The 17,483-nt window shown below is 35.3% G+C and overlaps 1 protein-coding gene across 1 annotated transcript in view; it reads right to left on the minus strand.

The window, feature by feature from the left end:
* The window catches only part of LOC132547577 (dnaJ homolog subfamily C member 13-like), a 42,370-nt gene that overhangs the window by 18,657 nt on the left and 6,230 nt on the right, over window positions 1-17,483 (minus strand). The window contains exons 11-38 of the mRNA XM_060211355.1: window positions 17,317-17,382; window positions 16,626-16,708; window positions 16,304-16,476; window positions 15,483-15,582; window positions 14,996-15,103; window positions 13,453-13,608; window positions 13,039-13,095; window positions 12,240-12,361; window positions 11,232-11,307; window positions 10,662-10,757; window positions 10,358-10,468; window positions 9,843-9,971; window positions 9,319-9,463; window positions 7,814-7,886; window positions 7,485-7,644; window positions 7,119-7,181; window positions 6,376-6,477; window positions 5,862-5,966; window positions 5,361-5,563; window positions 5,054-5,138; window positions 4,640-4,840; window positions 3,718-3,872; window positions 3,237-3,438; window positions 2,277-2,392; window positions 1,721-1,799; window positions 1,431-1,563; window positions 741-925; window positions 217-291 (exon numbers count right to left, since the gene is read on the minus strand). Of these exons, the coding sequence (XP_060067338.1) occupies window positions 217-291; window positions 741-925; window positions 1,431-1,563; window positions 1,721-1,799; window positions 2,277-2,392; window positions 3,237-3,438; window positions 3,718-3,872; window positions 4,640-4,840; window positions 5,054-5,138; window positions 5,361-5,563; window positions 5,862-5,966; window positions 6,376-6,477; window positions 7,119-7,181; window positions 7,485-7,644; window positions 7,814-7,886; window positions 9,319-9,463; window positions 9,843-9,971; window positions 10,358-10,468; window positions 10,662-10,757; window positions 11,232-11,307; window positions 12,240-12,361; window positions 13,039-13,095; window positions 13,453-13,608; window positions 14,996-15,103; window positions 15,483-15,582; window positions 16,304-16,476; window positions 16,626-16,708; window positions 17,317-17,382 (3,359 nt within the window). The remainder of the gene's footprint in view (window positions 1-216; window positions 292-740; window positions 926-1,430; window positions 1,564-1,720; window positions 1,800-2,276; window positions 2,393-3,236; window positions 3,439-3,717; window positions 3,873-4,639; window positions 4,841-5,053; window positions 5,139-5,360; window positions 5,564-5,861; window positions 5,967-6,375; window positions 6,478-7,118; window positions 7,182-7,484; window positions 7,645-7,813; window positions 7,887-9,318; window positions 9,464-9,842; window positions 9,972-10,357; window positions 10,469-10,661; window positions 10,758-11,231; window positions 11,308-12,239; window positions 12,362-13,038; window positions 13,096-13,452; window positions 13,609-14,995; window positions 15,104-15,482; window positions 15,583-16,303; window positions 16,477-16,625; window positions 16,709-17,316; window positions 17,383-17,483) is intronic.

The following is a 17,483-nucleotide window of genomic DNA, read 5'->3' on the forward strand; positions in this document are numbered from 1 at the left end:
AGAAATGTAATGCAATTGTGTGCATTGAATGGACAGAGAGAAGAGTTAAGAACTTACTCCAAATTTGTTAGAAGGAGCATAAAACTTGTCATACACATAATAACTTATTGGTAACTAACTATAGCCAAAATCTGAGGTTACCATATTCTGAAAGAAAGCTTCCATATGCCATCTTTTCTAAAAATAAAGACACTTGTTGACATATCCATTACTTACTTGAACAGCCAGCTCCTCTGGTTTACTGGACAGACTAAGAACATTGACACATCTGGCAAACGCCTCCTGTAGCACCTGTTAAAAGAAAGTTGAGTTAAGGTTGTATGCTACCTTATACCTCCTTTTCAGAAATGTTTAGACAGTGACTACTAACACCCGTGTCCAAGCAAGATCGGGCTGCATTGGAGGAGGTTGTTGTATGGGCTAGAGTGAAATTCAAGGCAAAGAAATCTAGGTGTATGATAAAGAGAAAAGGGAAACTAGCCCAACAGTTCATACTGTAAGTATAAGAAGAGGAAATTCCAACAACTGCAGACAACCTATGTTCTCTCCTGTTTTATTTATTCTATTCTTTGTTATGAGGGTCCACTGTATTTATCTACAGAATAGCATTTAGTGTACTTGAAGTTTATTATTCAATAACTTTTGTTTACCTGTATTCTCCATCTACTTACTATTTGTACCTGTACATATTCTTTATTCTTAATGGTTTGTACACTCTATTCTAATAATGCATTACATACCTGTATACCGTGTTCTCTGCGAAGCTCCTCAGCGTTGAGAGCTGAACATTTAACTGTGTGATATGCTAGCTCAGTTGCTGCTGACAACAGTGGGGCAGACTTAGAGAAGAGGGAGTCATCGCTTGTTTCCATGCGAATGGTTTTTATCAGCATCGGATATCCAGCATACTTGTAAGGTTCCAGATCTAACAAAGAATCACATTATTCACTTTCTAAATTTAATATTCTTCATTGAAACTGAAAGGTTTCTTCCAGTCAGCACATTAACTTTGAACTTTTTATTGTAAATTTCTCAACTAAATACACACATAACAAAAAATATGTCTGGGTGGGGAAATTGGTGTTTAGAGAAATAAAATGATGAAAAAAGTTAATAAGTAAGAAAAAAGTCAAATGCTTCATTTTATCATGGGGGGGGGGGAAACATCAATTAAAAACCAAAAAGCTGCTCCACTATACCATTGAGGGAGTGGGGGAGGGATTATTTCATTTCACCATAATGATGGTAACCATGAACCGTGGTTAACTTTACCATGGACTTCACTTATATTCCTACGCCAGGAATAAATGTGTCATGATTATCGAGGGTCCACTGTATTTATTTACAGAATAGTCTAATCAATGTATTCCTTTTTAAGAATATAAAACCTTTGTTGTCAACATAATGGTATCTTCTAACCTGTCACTTACCATCCTTATACCTCCTAAAGAGAATGGACTGTGCCTGGAGTATTAAAACAATATTCTGGGGATCAGGGCCATCCTTCAGTCTTGACTTGCTGCACAGGAACTCATACGCTTTGTTCACTTGTTCGAACATTTCCTAGATTAGAAATTGAAACATGAACCAGAGAAAATATATAAGTGATATCTGTATACTTAAAATAATCTTCAGTCTTCATATGGAACAACTTATTAGTTTTCATCTATTCTTGATATACCAGATACCAGATAAAATAACAAAAAAGACCCTAACTCACCCGTCCTTCTGGGTTTTTGTCAGGATGGTATTTCTGGGCTAGTTTGAAGTATGCTTTCCTGATTGTGGACTCTTCATGTCTGAAATGAATAACAATATCATGCTTTTTGAATGAAAGAATTACTGAACATTTATAATATTTATCAACATTTTATATGCAGTCTTACTGCTTTTCATAATGTTTGACAAAATATCAGCTTTAAATACTTTGATGTTAATTTTGAGCCCTTCATTACAGTCACCTCCTTGTACATATAAAGAGTGATGTAGCCCACTTCCCATCCACACAAACATATTGTGATTTAGTAAAATAGTTCCCTACCTACCCACATAAATACAGAGTCATGTGGGTAATCAGCCCCCTACCTGCACATGTGAACAGTCCTCAACCGTGTCACTTAAACAAAGGATAGCGAAAGAAATTAGTTTCCTCTTCACATAAATAAAGACTTAGATTGGAAAATATTTCCCTACCTGTCCAAATAAACATAATGTGATGTAAGAAAATATTCCCCTACCCGCCCATGTAAACATACAGTGATGTTGGACTCCCTTACCCGCCTACACCTTTCTTGAGGTTAAGTACAGCATATGCCTCATCTAGTGACATGCTGGGAGGTTTCTTCTCTACTTCCTTCTTCCAGGCCTCCAAAATGTCTTTCAGCAGCTTCACCTGAAACACAAAAGGTCAAGGTCATTCCACATCAAGTTGAACAGAACAAAAATCAACAACACTGTCAAACTTAAGCTGGAAAAAAAAATTTAAAAAGTGCAAGTCGTCACAGAAAAAAACCCCAAGAATCATACATTTTTAGTAAAACGTGTAACTGTGACAAAATACTTGTATTGTATTTCTTACATCCATTAGATACAGGATGGTAGGTTATACTGGATAAATAAAAATGTCAGAATATTTGATTGTCAGATTAGAAAGGTTTTGTAGTACAAAGGTTCCTATTGCCTTTGAATGCCGAGTAAAAGCAGCTCAATACTTTATATATATTATGTTTGATATATGTCTTGTTATAGAGAAAGGCAACATCAATTTGTCTGCATTATTTGCAATATTTCTACACCACTGGCAGTCCATGAGCTGGTACTACACAACAGGCTTTGGTAAGATTACTCCGTGGCAATGCCATACAACAATACCTTGAATATTTAGAAACAGCAGTCAATGAAGGATCTCAAATTTGACAAGTCAGTCTAATCTAGAACTGTTGTCCAAGGGACAATGCATACCCACCCCACAACCCCTCAACCTTGCCCATTTCTAAATGTCATAACTTTCCAAAAAGGGGAGGTAACTTAACCCTGATATAGATTATGCATATCTACGATGAATCAGGATTATAGAAAGCAAGTATTGTTGAAATCAATTCAGCAGTTTAAGAGGAGTAGCTTCGTGCATCAAGGCATCTACAGAAGGATGGAAAGACAATCATATATTCCAGTATACCCCAACAATGAAGTTAGGAGGTTGGGAGGTTATGTTAAGTTTATACTATTAAACTTACAGGGTCTTTGATTGGCCAGTCTGGAAAGCGTGCTGTATCACATAGGTGTTTGAGATAGTAGATATTGCAGAAGAGCTCATTTTCTAACTGTGGGTAGCTGACTAGAGGTATTGGGCAGTACTGATACAGTGACCGAGTGTTACTCTGGAGACGAGGTGAGAAGTCCGCCAAGTGGGAGGCTATCTTTTCAATCATCAGTCGTCTGAAAATTAAAAATCAATAAAATGACACATACGTCAGTTTTATCCAATTTTCCATTATAAAGCAGGCTAGATGAAATAATCTTAGATTTATTTTCCTTTTCCAACTTTTGTAATAAAAAATTAATACTGATTTCAAAATCCATTTAATAAAATCAAAGTTTAAAAATGAAATTTCTAATCTGTGAAAAATTTTGAAAATCATCTATTTATCTTTTGATGCATATATAAAACATTAGATTTGAGGAGGGTAGATTTGTTGTTTGACATTAACTCCATACCTCATTTCACTGTTCCATATGGCCTCAGGGGTGTCAAATTCACCTAGGAAGATTTTGGCAAATTTTTCTGGAGAATAATTTTCGAGGTAGCATACCATTGCTTCTGGCAGTATGTGACCTAACACACTCCGCATCATAATATCCGAACTGGAGAACTAAATACAAGAGAAATCACACTTGAGAATAAACAGGCATTAGACTCTATAATTTTTCTAGTGATTACCTGACCAAAAAAAAGAAATTCATACGTAATACATACTCTCCTTATCTGTACTACAATTTTAAAACCAGACTAACCACTGTTTTCTTCTTCACAAGATATGTCAGGGAATCAGACAGTTTGACACATATCTAAGAATCAAAGACGAAGGTAAGTCTTTACTTCTCTTGTCTTAGTAGGGTCCTATCCCTTTGTTAAAAGCATATCACCTACACTTACACAACTCTTTATAGACCATCACTTACTCACTTACTCAACTCGTCATAGCATAACACCTACACTTACTAACCTCATGAGAGCATATATTTCATCTACACTGTAATACTTTGTTGGAGAGATATGTCTACACTGTAATACTTTGTTGGAGAGATATGTCTACACTGTAATACTTCGTTGGAGAGATATGTCTACACTATAATGCCTTGTTGGAGAGTTATGTCTACACTGTAATACTTTGTTGGAGAGTTATGTCTACACTGTAATACTTTGTTGGAGAGATATGTCTACACTGTAATGCCTTGTTGGAGAGTTATGTCTACACTGTAATACTTTGTTGGAGAGATATGTCTACACTGTAATACTTTGTTGGAGAGATATGTCTACACTGTAATACTTCGTTGGAGAGATATGTCTACACTGTTACACCTTGTTGGAGCATTATGTCTACCTTGTAATACCTTGGAGCACATCACCTATACTTACCTCGTCGGAGCGGAAGGCCTGTGTGAGGTGGGTGTATTTGATGAATCGTGCTATTGGAAGGACATTGGAGCCAGTGTACATGAGAATGAAGAAGAAGACACCAGTAAGGTAGAGCCGTGATATGTTGGGGTTGTCCTGCATGATGCTGTACAGTAGCACCGCGACCTTCTCTACCAGGATAGGGTCAAAGGTCAACAGCAACTGCAGACAAAAGGAAGTATTGTTAAATCAGAGAGCATTTCCTTTTCCACATTTACATCTTTTGTTAACTATTATTTTCCTCCGACACACTGACAAGACCTCACATGATAAATAGCATATCTTCAAAATATTTTTTCCACTCTATATTTTAAGATTTGGATATCACATTTGGATAAATTTATGTTCCACACAAAATCTGTGAAATAGCTGTACCTGGACTATGTGAGGGAGGCAGACAGCATCTGATAGAATACGTTTGATTTTTGGCAGTGGTCGTACTATTGCACCTTCAGGGTCCCTGAAAACATCAAAATATATCTTAATCATGACTTATTCTTAACTTGCATTTTTCAAAAGATCTGTTTGATATGTTAAAAGACATTACATAACTTGTTCAGACAACAAAACCTGCCACAGCAATGTGCCTCAAATTTGACATCTTTCAGAGGATTTAAAAATGCATGGAAAAGAAATGAATAAAAATTACGTCATCATAAAGTGTTAATGAGGGTTTACTCACCGACTAGGGTAATAATCGCTCATCTTGATGAACATATTGAGTATGAGACAGGCCAGGTCACTCTCATTCATCACTGCTTGACCAGTGGCTAGTAGAGTCCATTTGAGTTGTGGAACAGATTGTAGAGGGCGCCATCCATCCATACCTTGGGCCCAACATCGTGTTTTTGCATGGACTGTACCTTCTTCATATAATGATTTCATCTACAAAACAGAAATAATTTCAAGCAAAATAAAACATGTCCATCTTTAAATAAGAAAATTGCAAGTTCAAAAGCTTAAAATTTGAGAAGTTCCCAATCAGAATGGATCTTGAGATGTTCCCAGTCAGAATGGTTTTGAGATGTTCCAAGTCAAAACAGTTTTGAGATGTTCCCAATCAGAATGGTTTCCAGATGTTTTCAATCAGAATTGTTTTGATGTTCCCAGTCGGAATGGTTTCGTGATGTTCCCAGTTAGAATGATTTTTAAATATTCTCTTGTACTGATTGTGCAAACTTACCTCCTCAAAGCTGTAGGGTCCAAGCCTTTCCTTGTCCTTGTTACCATAGTACCACTCTTTTTCACTTTCACGATTCATATCAGGCGAGGCTTCTATCACATTTGTCTACAAATCCAAACAATAAACAAAACCCATTATCAGGAACTAAAGAACCCAACAACAGAACTCACAAACTCATTATCAGCTGTTATATAAATCACAAACTCATTATCAGCTGTTATATAAATCACAAACTCATTATCAGCTGTTATATAAATCACAATCTCATTATCAGATGTTATACAACTCAAAAAACTCATAAACAGCTGTCATGGCACTCACAAACTCATAACCAGCTGTTATAGAAATCACAAACTCATAAACAACTAAGTTAAACTCAATGAAAAACACAATACAATAGTGTGATCATCAATTAAAACAGTCACACCTTATTGGTTCAAAGCAAGACTAAATCAACTAAATGGAAGTGTATATCATTACATATTGAAAATGAAACTAGGTTACAGTGACCTACTTGTAAGGGGACGGTGGCCCGTGTTGTATGTAAATGGGCTATAGTCAGCAGGTCAACCATGATCTTCACACCATTAGCATCCAGGATGTCTTTCACATTACGCTATAATTACAAAGAAAATTATTCATTTAAACAAAATTTTACTATTCATTGTGCATGTTTCACAGTGGATGTATATTTCATATCCAGTTCATGGGGAGGAGGGAATTGCCATTCAATTTCCAGAATTACATGTATATTAAACACTTATTTTACTCAAAAGAAAAATTTTTATCAAATCTAAGATGGCTGCCTGTCAGCCATTCTCTTTTCCTGATTAGTCCTAAAATCAAGCTGGCACAACTAGGGATCAAGGAAAACCTATATTTAAAATTTGTGAAGTATTTCTAACATAATAGTGTTAAAAAACTTTCAAAGCCAAAATCCTACATAGAGACCTATCAGCTATTTTGTTAATCTTATCATTCTCAACTAGGGACCAATGGAAACCTACATATGAATTTAAGAAAGACTCGTCCAGCTCTTCAAAAGAAAATAGGCAAAAAAAAAAAATTGTTTACAGACGGACCATGAATGTAGGATTATTTGAATAGTCCACCATGTGATGAGGATATGCTAGTAAAGACTAGAATCAACAGGACATAAAATAAAAGTGTAATTATAATTAACTACAAGTTTTCTATTTGTATATTTCTTTAAGATGTTTTAACCATTGTAAACAAGATTTTATTTTTCTTACTTACTGGGTGTAAGATGAGTTTGTTGAGGAACAGAATCAGACGATCTCTTTCCAACTTATCTGTGCACTGAATGGAGAAACAGAGCATAGGTTACCTACTGTTCAACTAATTCATAAATAAATACAACAAGACTGCATTCATGTGTGTAAATTAGCGCTTAATGATTCAAGCCAATCATTCACATTCCTAAGTCACTATAGTGACGTGTTAAATGACAGGTTCTACGTAGCCTGATCTTTCTGTCTTTACTAGTGAGAGTTGATTTGTCATCTATCATAATATTTTACAGTATCTAAGTTTTTCCATCTAACTTAAAATAATTTTCTCCTGAAATCTTTAAACTAGACACATTGTGTAATGAAAAAGTACCCGTTCAAGCATGCCGACGATGTAGCGTGTGTCGTTGAAAGCACCAATTTCTTCATGACATTTGTTATAGACGATTGTCATGGCCTGTAAACACATACATTTCATGGCTGTCTTTGGTGTTAACAGGAAACGGTGGTAGAGATCATTGAAGAACTCATATCTGGAATAAAATCAAATCAATTATATGCTCATCTTAAATAAGCAGCTCTTTTCCTCCCTTGAGACAGATAGAAAAAGAGAAAATTTCAGCAACTCTCTTCCCCTCCTTGAGAGAGGAAGAGAAAGAGTGTTTTTAATTTTTACTTCTTTTTTTTTTAGTCATTACTTACGATTTTTTGATGGCACTAGTTTCCTCAGTCTCCTCTTCTCCCTCCTCCAATAGAAGTCGCAGATAGTAGTCACCTGATACACAAACAACATTATAAACTGACCGCTAACTTCAGACCGAAACACAATTATCTGTATCATCAATACAACACATCGTGATTAACAAAACTCAGTGGACATAAAAGATTAGTTCCTTTAATCTTCACTTTAAAGACAATATTTATGACCAGTTATCAGCACAGTAGAGAAAAGAAGAGTATAGTGATTGAAAACCAGGCTTCAGGAGCTGGGCATCTACTCAAGATATTCCAGAATCTAATAGATGAACTTCAACATACACATGGCCTTAGTGGACGTTGGTTGTTGGAGGATTTTCTCCTGTAAGAAATTTTTCTCTTGATTTTGATAATCCCATCCCCTATTTTGAGTCAGAGGCAATGTTCAGGCCCCTGGCTTATTCTCCTGTAATCACTCTGTCCCCTACTAGGAGTTAGAGGCAATGTTCAGGCCCCTAGCTTATTCTCCTGTAATCACCCTGTCCCCTACTAGGAGTCAGAGGCAATGTTCAGGCCCCCGGGCTTATTGTCCAGTAATCACCCTGTCCTCTACTAGGAGTTAGAGGCAATGTTCAGGCCCCTGGCTTATTGTCCTGTAATCACCCTGTCCCCTACTAGGAGTCAGAGGCAATGTTCAGGCCCCAGGCTTATTCTCCTGTAATCACCCTGTCCCCTACTAGGAGTCAGAGGCAATGTTCAGGCCCCTGGCTTATTCTCCTGTAATCACTCTGTCCCCTACTAGGAGTCAGAGGCAATGTTCAGGCCCCTGGCTTATTGTCCTGTAATCACTCTGTCCCCTACTAGGAGTCAGAGGCAATGTTCAGGCCCCTGGCTTATTCTCCTGTAATCACTCTGTCCCCTACTAGGAGTCAGAGGCAATGTTCAGGCCCCTGGCTTATTCTCCTGTAATCACCCTGTCCCCTACTAGGAGTCAGAGGCAATGTTCAGACCCCTGGCTTATTCTCCTGTAATCACTCTGTCCCCTACTAGGAGTTAGAGGCAATGTTCAGGCCCTTGGCTTATTGTCCTGTAATCATCCTGTCCCCTACTAGGAGTTAGAGGCAATGTTCAGGCCCCTGGCTTATTGTCCTGTAATCACCCTGTCCCCTACTAGGAGTCAGAGGCAATGTTCAGGCCCCCTGGCTTATTGTCCTGAAATTACCTTGTCCCCTAGTTTGAGTGAGAGGTAATGTTCTAATCCCCTGTGTATATTGCAGGATAAATATGGTGTTGACCTTGATTGACTCCAAATGTTTAATTAGCCAAAAAAATCTTTATTTTTTGTTGACAGTCATACCATCAATTCACTTAGTGAATCTCTGTATAATCTGACTCAATCTTTTAAAGAAAGTTTGTACAATGGCAAACTGTCATGAAAATCTACAAAACAAGATTGGTGTAAATAATTTTCCAGCTAAAAGTATTGTCTTTCACATTTTGATGTACTGTACCTATCTTGATTTCATCTGACAGACAGATATAAGATACTTCAAACTCTTGATGGTTCCATCCAATGATACAGTTAGTACCAAGCTCCTTATCGACTGTGAAAGCACGAATCTCGTTTTCTAGGGCTTCTCTCAGTTCTTCTCGTGTCTAGATCAAGCAAAGAAATTCTGTGTAAGTGCTGAATGGTAGGTTTTACATAAGTTTCATGATTTGGTATGTAGATAAAAAAAAAAGACAAAGTTAAGGTTAAGAACAGGGAAACTTTTGAATTTCTTCTCCAAGCTGAAAACTGGACATGAAAAAAACATAGAAAAATAACTTGCAAGATTAAAGAAATTCCTCTCCATCAGCAAGTTGATTCCTCAAACATCAAGAGACTTTCTCTCTGTATTTTCAGAAAATAGTTTTCTTCATTTTACTAGAAAAATCTAAACATTTAAGACATTTTTCATTAAAATTTTTCAGACCAGGATTACTGCCTGTGGGACTTCACTGACACCATTACAGTCAATAGGTACTTCTTTACCTTGTAGTTCCAGATGAGGTTTGGTTTAGCGTGGTCTTTGTTGAAGCCATAATAAAACAACGCCCAGTTCGCCTCGCTCTTAATGCGTTGACGACGCTTTCTCAAGGTCACTGGCTTCAAATCATTTTGCTGCAACATAAAATTATTTGGAATTAATGAAATTTCAAACATTATACCAACAATAGGCTTTCAATAACCACAAAATGATGCACATACTAAGCACACATGTAAATGACTTTTTCATTTCGTTGCTAACATTTTAACATAAATTAAATGAGAACAGGAGTTGATGCAATGTCTTGAACAAAATCTAGTCATTATTGACAGATACAAAGACGAAATCATCAGAACATCGTCTTGTTTAAACTAAAAATTGACTCAAGTGATGAGAAACCTCGATAGTGAATTGACATTTTCAAAAATTTGATACAGGCAGAGATATGACAAAATATTTGTCTTTTCTCTAATGAACAAAGATACTATAAAAAAAAATTGAGAGCTCTGTGATAAAATACCTGTTTTGTTTTTTCCAAGCCAATCCTTGAACGCCAATGCTGAAGGAAACCATCGATCTTCATTTCCAGCATCAGCAGCTGTGGATTCTTCTTGTTTTTCTTTTGTATTTCCTAAACAAACAATTCTGGCCTTAGATCATTAGATCAACAAGCTGATAATTTAATTTGTGGTATTTATCAATGGTCTTTCAACACAATACAGTCACAGGGTTGAATGCAGGGGGACCAGAAAAACTTTCAGATGAAAAAACTGACCACTACACAGAGAAACCGGTTACTGTGTATGTTACCACATATGCCTCACCTGTGCCATTTTGACATTGTCCCTGATGTTGATTCTGTCTTCCTCAGACATTGGTACTTCATCTTCAGAGTCTAAAAATAGCAACAGGCCGCTGGGCTGGAAGTCAGAATTTGAAACAATTTCAACCTTCAGAATTAAGATTCTCAAATATCCAAACCTTCTTGACCTATATATACATTGTGACGTCATACATAATACGTAAGAGAAGGGGAGATAACACTATCATTCATAGTATACTGACATTACATTTGTCATCAATCAAATATGTGTAAAAGACTTTTTTCAAAATATCAACTTGCATTTAGAGCTGGTTTAAATATTTGACAAACTCTCCCTCTTTGCACAGTACATATAAATATAAAATTGATATTCATTGTTCTTACTATCTCCTCTTACTGATACCTGTACCTCAAACACCTACCATTATCCTACAATTTAGCTTCTGAATTATGGGGTTTTTTGTAATGCTGAAAAATTCCATTTGAATTTGTCTGGAATTTTACTTATGAAAATGTATTGGTATAAAAGCATTAATTTGAACATAATTCAGAATATGACCCAACTTCTTACCAGGATGCGCCGCAACAGTCCCATAGCTGTCGGGTGACCTGTTACCCAAAGTCCTACCAGATGTCGACTCAGCTGTCTGTCAACAAATTGAGATTGAAATTAGATTATATTGAAATGAATACTCCATTACACCTTTAACTCAGTGTTTGTAATTTTCTTCTTTTTTTTTTGCCAATGACTGATAAAGATTGAATTCCATCTCATTTCTTATCTACAAGTTTGAAACAAAGCACCTATTGATAATAGGTGTTGACACTGTGTCTACCAGTCTGCAGTCAAAACCACCTTTTTCACACTCATTTCACGATAAGATCATTTGGAATCAATATGGCTTCATGAGTATTAGAATGATCAAAGATCATCTACAAAATTACATTTTTGTATTTTTGATATTGGCACAGTTTTATTGTGCAACATTTTGTGCATCGATTAAGTCTCTTAACATAAAAAAAATGTATACCAACCCATTGTTTTTCTTTTCAACTTTTATAAATAATTTATAATTACAAAATTATCAATCTATTAACTGATTATTTTATCAAATCTTTTTCTGATTTTTCAGCAGGCTATCACAGTAAAACATCAATTCCACCCTAGAACTTTATACTTTGTTTAGAAGTACCACTAATCTAATTTTACTGATAATTTGCCTTTTGGTAGTATTTTTGACAAGGAAATGAACTGTGTAGAAGTGATTTGTTTTTCGAGTTCATCCTTTATTATGAAGACCTACCAATTTAATTTCACTGATAGTTTGCCTTCTGGTAGTAATTGACAGGGAAATGAACCGTGTAAAAGTGATTTGTTGTAGAGTCCTGGGAACAAGCAGATGATTTACTGGAATAGCCGTTAGAGCTGGTTTGTAACAAACCCAAACAATGAAAATATCCTATGTAAAGAATGTGACTTTAGATGTTTTCACCTACATTGATTCTATAATGTTAAAGAGTGTGAAAAATCTAAGTTGGATTCTCAAGTGCCTTTGATAATCAATGGAATATCCTGTACCTGTTTGTTAACATTCTGCTGTCATTACTCTGTGTAAACATGGCAGTGTGGAGGTGTTTAGGGAGGGCACCCTCTGACAAAGCTAACTCCTGCATCTTGGCTGCCGTTTCTGCATCTCCTTCCTGTTAACAATATCATGCCATCTTTAATTGGTAACTCTTTTGTTGTTTTTTCTTCAATTTTGCATCAAAAATGAAATATTTTCAATCTCTTGAAAATATTTTGCTTGATATACTTGAAACAAACAGCTGTTGTGGATATGATATATATGTAATGTTTACAAAAATACAATAATATAATCTTGCTTTAGTAATGAGCTTGAAACAAACAACTATTGGGGGTGTTATGTGCATGTAATGTTTACACAAAATTCAATAATCTATAAGTACACACAGGACTATTTAGAATAAAGAATTAAACTGAGGCAGACATGTTTAAGAATTATAAACAAAGCCCTGTAATACAATGTAAATACAGTTAAACCTCATTACCTCAAAGTCATCGGGACCATGGGAAAACCTCACGGTATCACAGTTATCAATTTTAAATGAGTTTTAATGTTTTGTGTAAAAGACCTGGATGGCAGAACACTTAAAACTAAATGGGGTCTTCGAGTAATATGAGTTTGAGATAACAAAGGTTTGACTACATGTGGTTTGGGATAGACTATCATTGACACCAAAACTTGTTGGAGATTTCTGATTTCTCAAATAGTATATCATACTCGACCAGTACCAAACATTTATCTGTGGTTTCAAGTCCGTATGACATAAATTCAACATGACTCGATGTTTCTTACCTCTATAATAGCTTTCATCACAAGTCCTGATCCCTTCACAATAGCCATGGAGGGATGCTGCAAAAACACAACCAATAAGGATATTTGTTAATGATATATATCCCAAATTAAGTCCAGGGGAGACAACTCATCACTTCACTGGAAGTGGTCTTATTACTGGACAATATAATAGTTTTTATGTACAGCAGAGTGGATAGACTTATTACTAAGCAAATGCTTACTTATGGATAATAATTGTAATAAATATTTATGTATTTAATGTTAATTCTCAATTTATTCAATCATTATAATTGCATTTAAATTCAATATTTCTATCCCTATCATTCTGTGAGAAACATAAATTGTAATTTGCTAATAGCATTTAAGAATAAATGGGACTGGAATTTGCTACATTTGACATTTAAATAATCGTACTTGGAACAGTTTGAAGACAATGCGGCCATTTGCAGCAATCATTTCCAGTAACATATCAAAATGGCCACCATCAGTGGTCTCACTGTATGGTGCACAGAGAGCAAAGGTCAGGAAATCCAACATGGCCGATATTACCAATGCAGCAGTGTTGTGCACCTAAAAACAAAAGGAAGTAACTCTATTTTGATCTAGCTCATTTTAAACTTTTGTTTCTGAAAATCATGTTTTTTAAATTATACAATTACATAGGTTAATTGTGTTTTATCTATTTTTGATTAAGCATGTAATCAATGATTGATATGAAATGGCCAGGAAACTGTTCAGCTTAAACACTTCACAATTAGGTTAATTAATAATAATAATAATAATAATTAATTAAGGGAATAGTAATTTTGATCCTTTTTCATTTCTTTTTAATTTTTAGGTACAGTGCCAGGAATGAAATGTGAAAAATTTTGAAGCATTCAGAAATTTGGTTGGAATCTGTGAACATAATTCTTTCTCTCATTAGCTCGACATATTCAGTTATCAACATTGAGGTCAAAAAACAGATTGCCTCTTACATTTAATGAAATGTACCAGAATGACAACAATGCAAAATTTTTGGCTTATAAAAACCTCCCTTTGCTTTTTAAAAAAAATGCAAAAACAAAATTTCTGCAAACCCAGTTTGCTTGCTGGGTTTACTTCCCTATCAACTGCAAAGATCATTTCAGCATCTGGTGTATACCTCACTTAAAAGTATACAGGAAGCCTTGCCTATACTTTCCAAACCATTTGAGGAAGTGTCTTGCCCATGGGCACAACAAACTATGAATGCACAACCCTATTCACTGCAGGTCATTTAACAAGAGGCCAATCAGCCTTAAGGGTCATCTGACTGTAAAGACCTTTGTATGAAAGAGGCCACATAGGCCTTAAATTTTTAGCTCATCTACACTACAGCTTACAAAGAAGACATTGGTTTGTACATAAAGACATTTTCTGCAAACTTGAAATCATATTCTTTATACACTACACCATTGCCACTTCTCCAAACATATTGCTTTTTGAAGAGCATGCTACAGGTCCAATATGTAGACCCTTGCCCTTTTGGTTTTGAGAAAAAGCTGTTTAAAGATTTTACCATATTTGGCCCCTGTGACCTTGAAAATGGGTCAAGGTCATTCATGGTGACAAAGTTGAAAGTCCTTCATACAGGCCCAATATCAGCATAATGGGCCTTTTGGTTTTTACGAAGAAGTCATTTAAAGATTTCAACATGTCTGACTCCTGTGAGCTTCAAAGTGGGTCAAGGCCATTCACATTTAAAAACATGGTAGCCCTTCAACCCATCATGCTACAGGCCCAATACCATAACCCATGGCCTTTTGGTTATTGAGAAAAAGTTATTTGAATGGAAAGTTTTTGCACAGTGCACAACGGCAGAAGAAACACAATTGCTTTTGATTAACCTGACCCATACAGTCAGATGACCTAATAAAAAATGTCTAAACTCCTCTAATAAATCTGTGATGTAAAACATGTAGACAATTTATCATACCACATTTTCATTGAACATCTCCAGCAGAGTCTTCAGGAACTTTTGTGACGAGAGAAGGGAGTACTTGTTCATTTGTTCTTGTCGTAGGTCGTAGTCATCATGCATGGGCTGGAAAAGGCAAATTCTTGGTGAATTGATGTTTAACATATTGAAGAAATTTCATAAGATATCACATTTACACTTACAAAAAAATACAAAATTCAAAATCCAAGGGTTCCACTGTTCACATCAACTTTCTATTCACAGAAGACATGATTAGCTATGAAATCCTATGTAACTATGACTTCAACCCAATGCTTTGATTACAGATAAAGGACAAACAACAGGTAAAATAAATCATAATTATCATTTTTATCTCATAGTGAGTTATCTCCCTTTCTGACTTTCCATTTCTGTTTTATTTCAGAAGTACAATTTACTAAAACAGAGATTAACAGGAAGGCTACAATATTTTTATGGCATACTGGTTAAAACGTTGGTTATATACCTGCATCAGAGCACACAGCATGTCCACCGCTGCATGTGTCACACCGGAGTCCTTCCGCTTTAAAGCTTTTACCACTTTCAAACCAACTCTCTCACGCATTCTACAACAAAACGCAGTTATAGTGAAATTATCTCTTATGTCTCCTGTCCATTACAAAAACCAAATCAAATTTAGTCAGGACACGGTTACTGCTTCAGCAACGTTTACCCTTTTAATGTCCTTTCATGTTCCCTGATATCAGTTGACAGCATAATGTGTTAAAACTTACTGTTTCAAAGTTACAGTCCTAACCCCTTCATACAAAAACAAGACCTATTTAACAAAGGTACCTTTCCATATATTGTTGTGACATTTGTAAAACTATGACATATTCTTAAAATAACCTTTGTTATCATTGTGTATGTACACCACACGGTAACCTATATCCAAAACTCGGAAACCTACTTTTAAAACAATATCATACTTTACTGAATTTAATCAATACCTTTTGTAAACTTTGAATTTTGCTTTAACACCTGTATACTTATGTTTTATTTATATACATTTGTGACTAAGTCAGCTGCCTTTAGAAATGTGCAGTTTAAACTATTTCTGTAAATTATTTTATCAGCACCAGTGAGCTTGTGACCTATTTGTATAAACTTGTGACCTACTTTGGTAAGTCTGTGACCTACTTTTGTAAGTTTGTGACCTACTTTGGTAAATTGGTGACCTACTTTGGTAAGTTTATGACCTACTTTGGTAAATTTGTGACCTACTTTGGTAAGTTTGTGACCAATTTTGATAAGTTTGTGACCTACTTTGTTAAGTTTATGACCTACTTTGGTAAGTTTGTGAAGGCCTGGAATCCAGCTTTTGAAGCGACTAATCGTCTAAGAGCATGGAATTGAGCTTCCAGACAAGCTACTGGAATTGAGTTCTGATCTCCCTCTCGGTCCAACAGACTCCCTAGGGCACCATTAATTAGCTTTTCTTTGTTCTCTGCAAACAGGCCCTGAAATTTAAATATTCAAAATTATTTTCTAAATCATTTTCTATAGAGTATCAACAATATACCACCCATCAAGTATTAAGAATTCTATCAAATTTTATGTGTATAGATATTACAAATCTCGACTCGGGTGTGACATTTAATATACTTACATCTTGTGTAACAGCATGAAGTAGTCCACTATAGGATATATTACTGTTAAATCTGGCTACAGCTTCATCAAATGTCATAGAAACTGAAATAAATATTTAAAAATCTAAAATTTTCTAAAAAACAAATTCAAAAAAAAAAAAAACCTGATTCATTTCAAAAGTTTGCTTCATTCTGGTTCTGGTTCCAAATCAGACACTTCACTGGTACATAGGGTACATAGATGTTAGGCTGATAGCAGTATCCCCAAAGAATAAGTGTTTCAATTTTATCACCATTTTTTATCTGATGTGGAATTAAGTTGTCCCTCTACCACAGTAAAGAGTTATACATTGTGTGTAAGAGAAATATGACTATTCTTTTTTTTTTTTTATTTTACATATCAATTCTGATAGAAATATAACCGCTGGATTGATATTTCTGCTGTTGCTATTGATACTATAAAAAACTTCCTGATACATTTCTCCCAATTAACTTGAGATATCGTAATCTTTAAACAGGTTGACATTCAATAAATAATTTATACAGAGAAAAAAACACAAAAAATTATCATGAAATCATATTTCAGGGCCTGAACACCTGAAAAAATGGGCTTTTTGTACAAGTAAAACTGCAAAAAAGAAATTAAAAATATAAATAAATAACATAATACAACCCCATCTTTTGTTTAAAATCATAAATATAAATAGTTACCTGGTTGTATCATCATTTTCAAATGCTGACTTTCTACTTCTTCGTCGACAGGAACAGTAAAGGGGCCTGCAAAAGAAATTGGTAATGGTAATGGTTACAGGGATAAAACAAAAAACACAATTCAGATTAAGCAGTCCTTTGGACCAGGTGAGCTCAGAACCACCATA

This window comes from Ylistrum balloti, unplaced genomic scaffold (genome assembly GCF_031769215.1).
Source record: "Ylistrum balloti isolate Yb309-2 unplaced genomic scaffold, AGI_CSIRO_Ybal_v1 Utg369962, whole genome shotgun sequence".
In the NCBI taxonomy this organism is placed as follows: domain Eukaryota; kingdom Metazoa; phylum Mollusca; class Bivalvia; order Pectinida; family Pectinidae; genus Ylistrum; species Ylistrum balloti.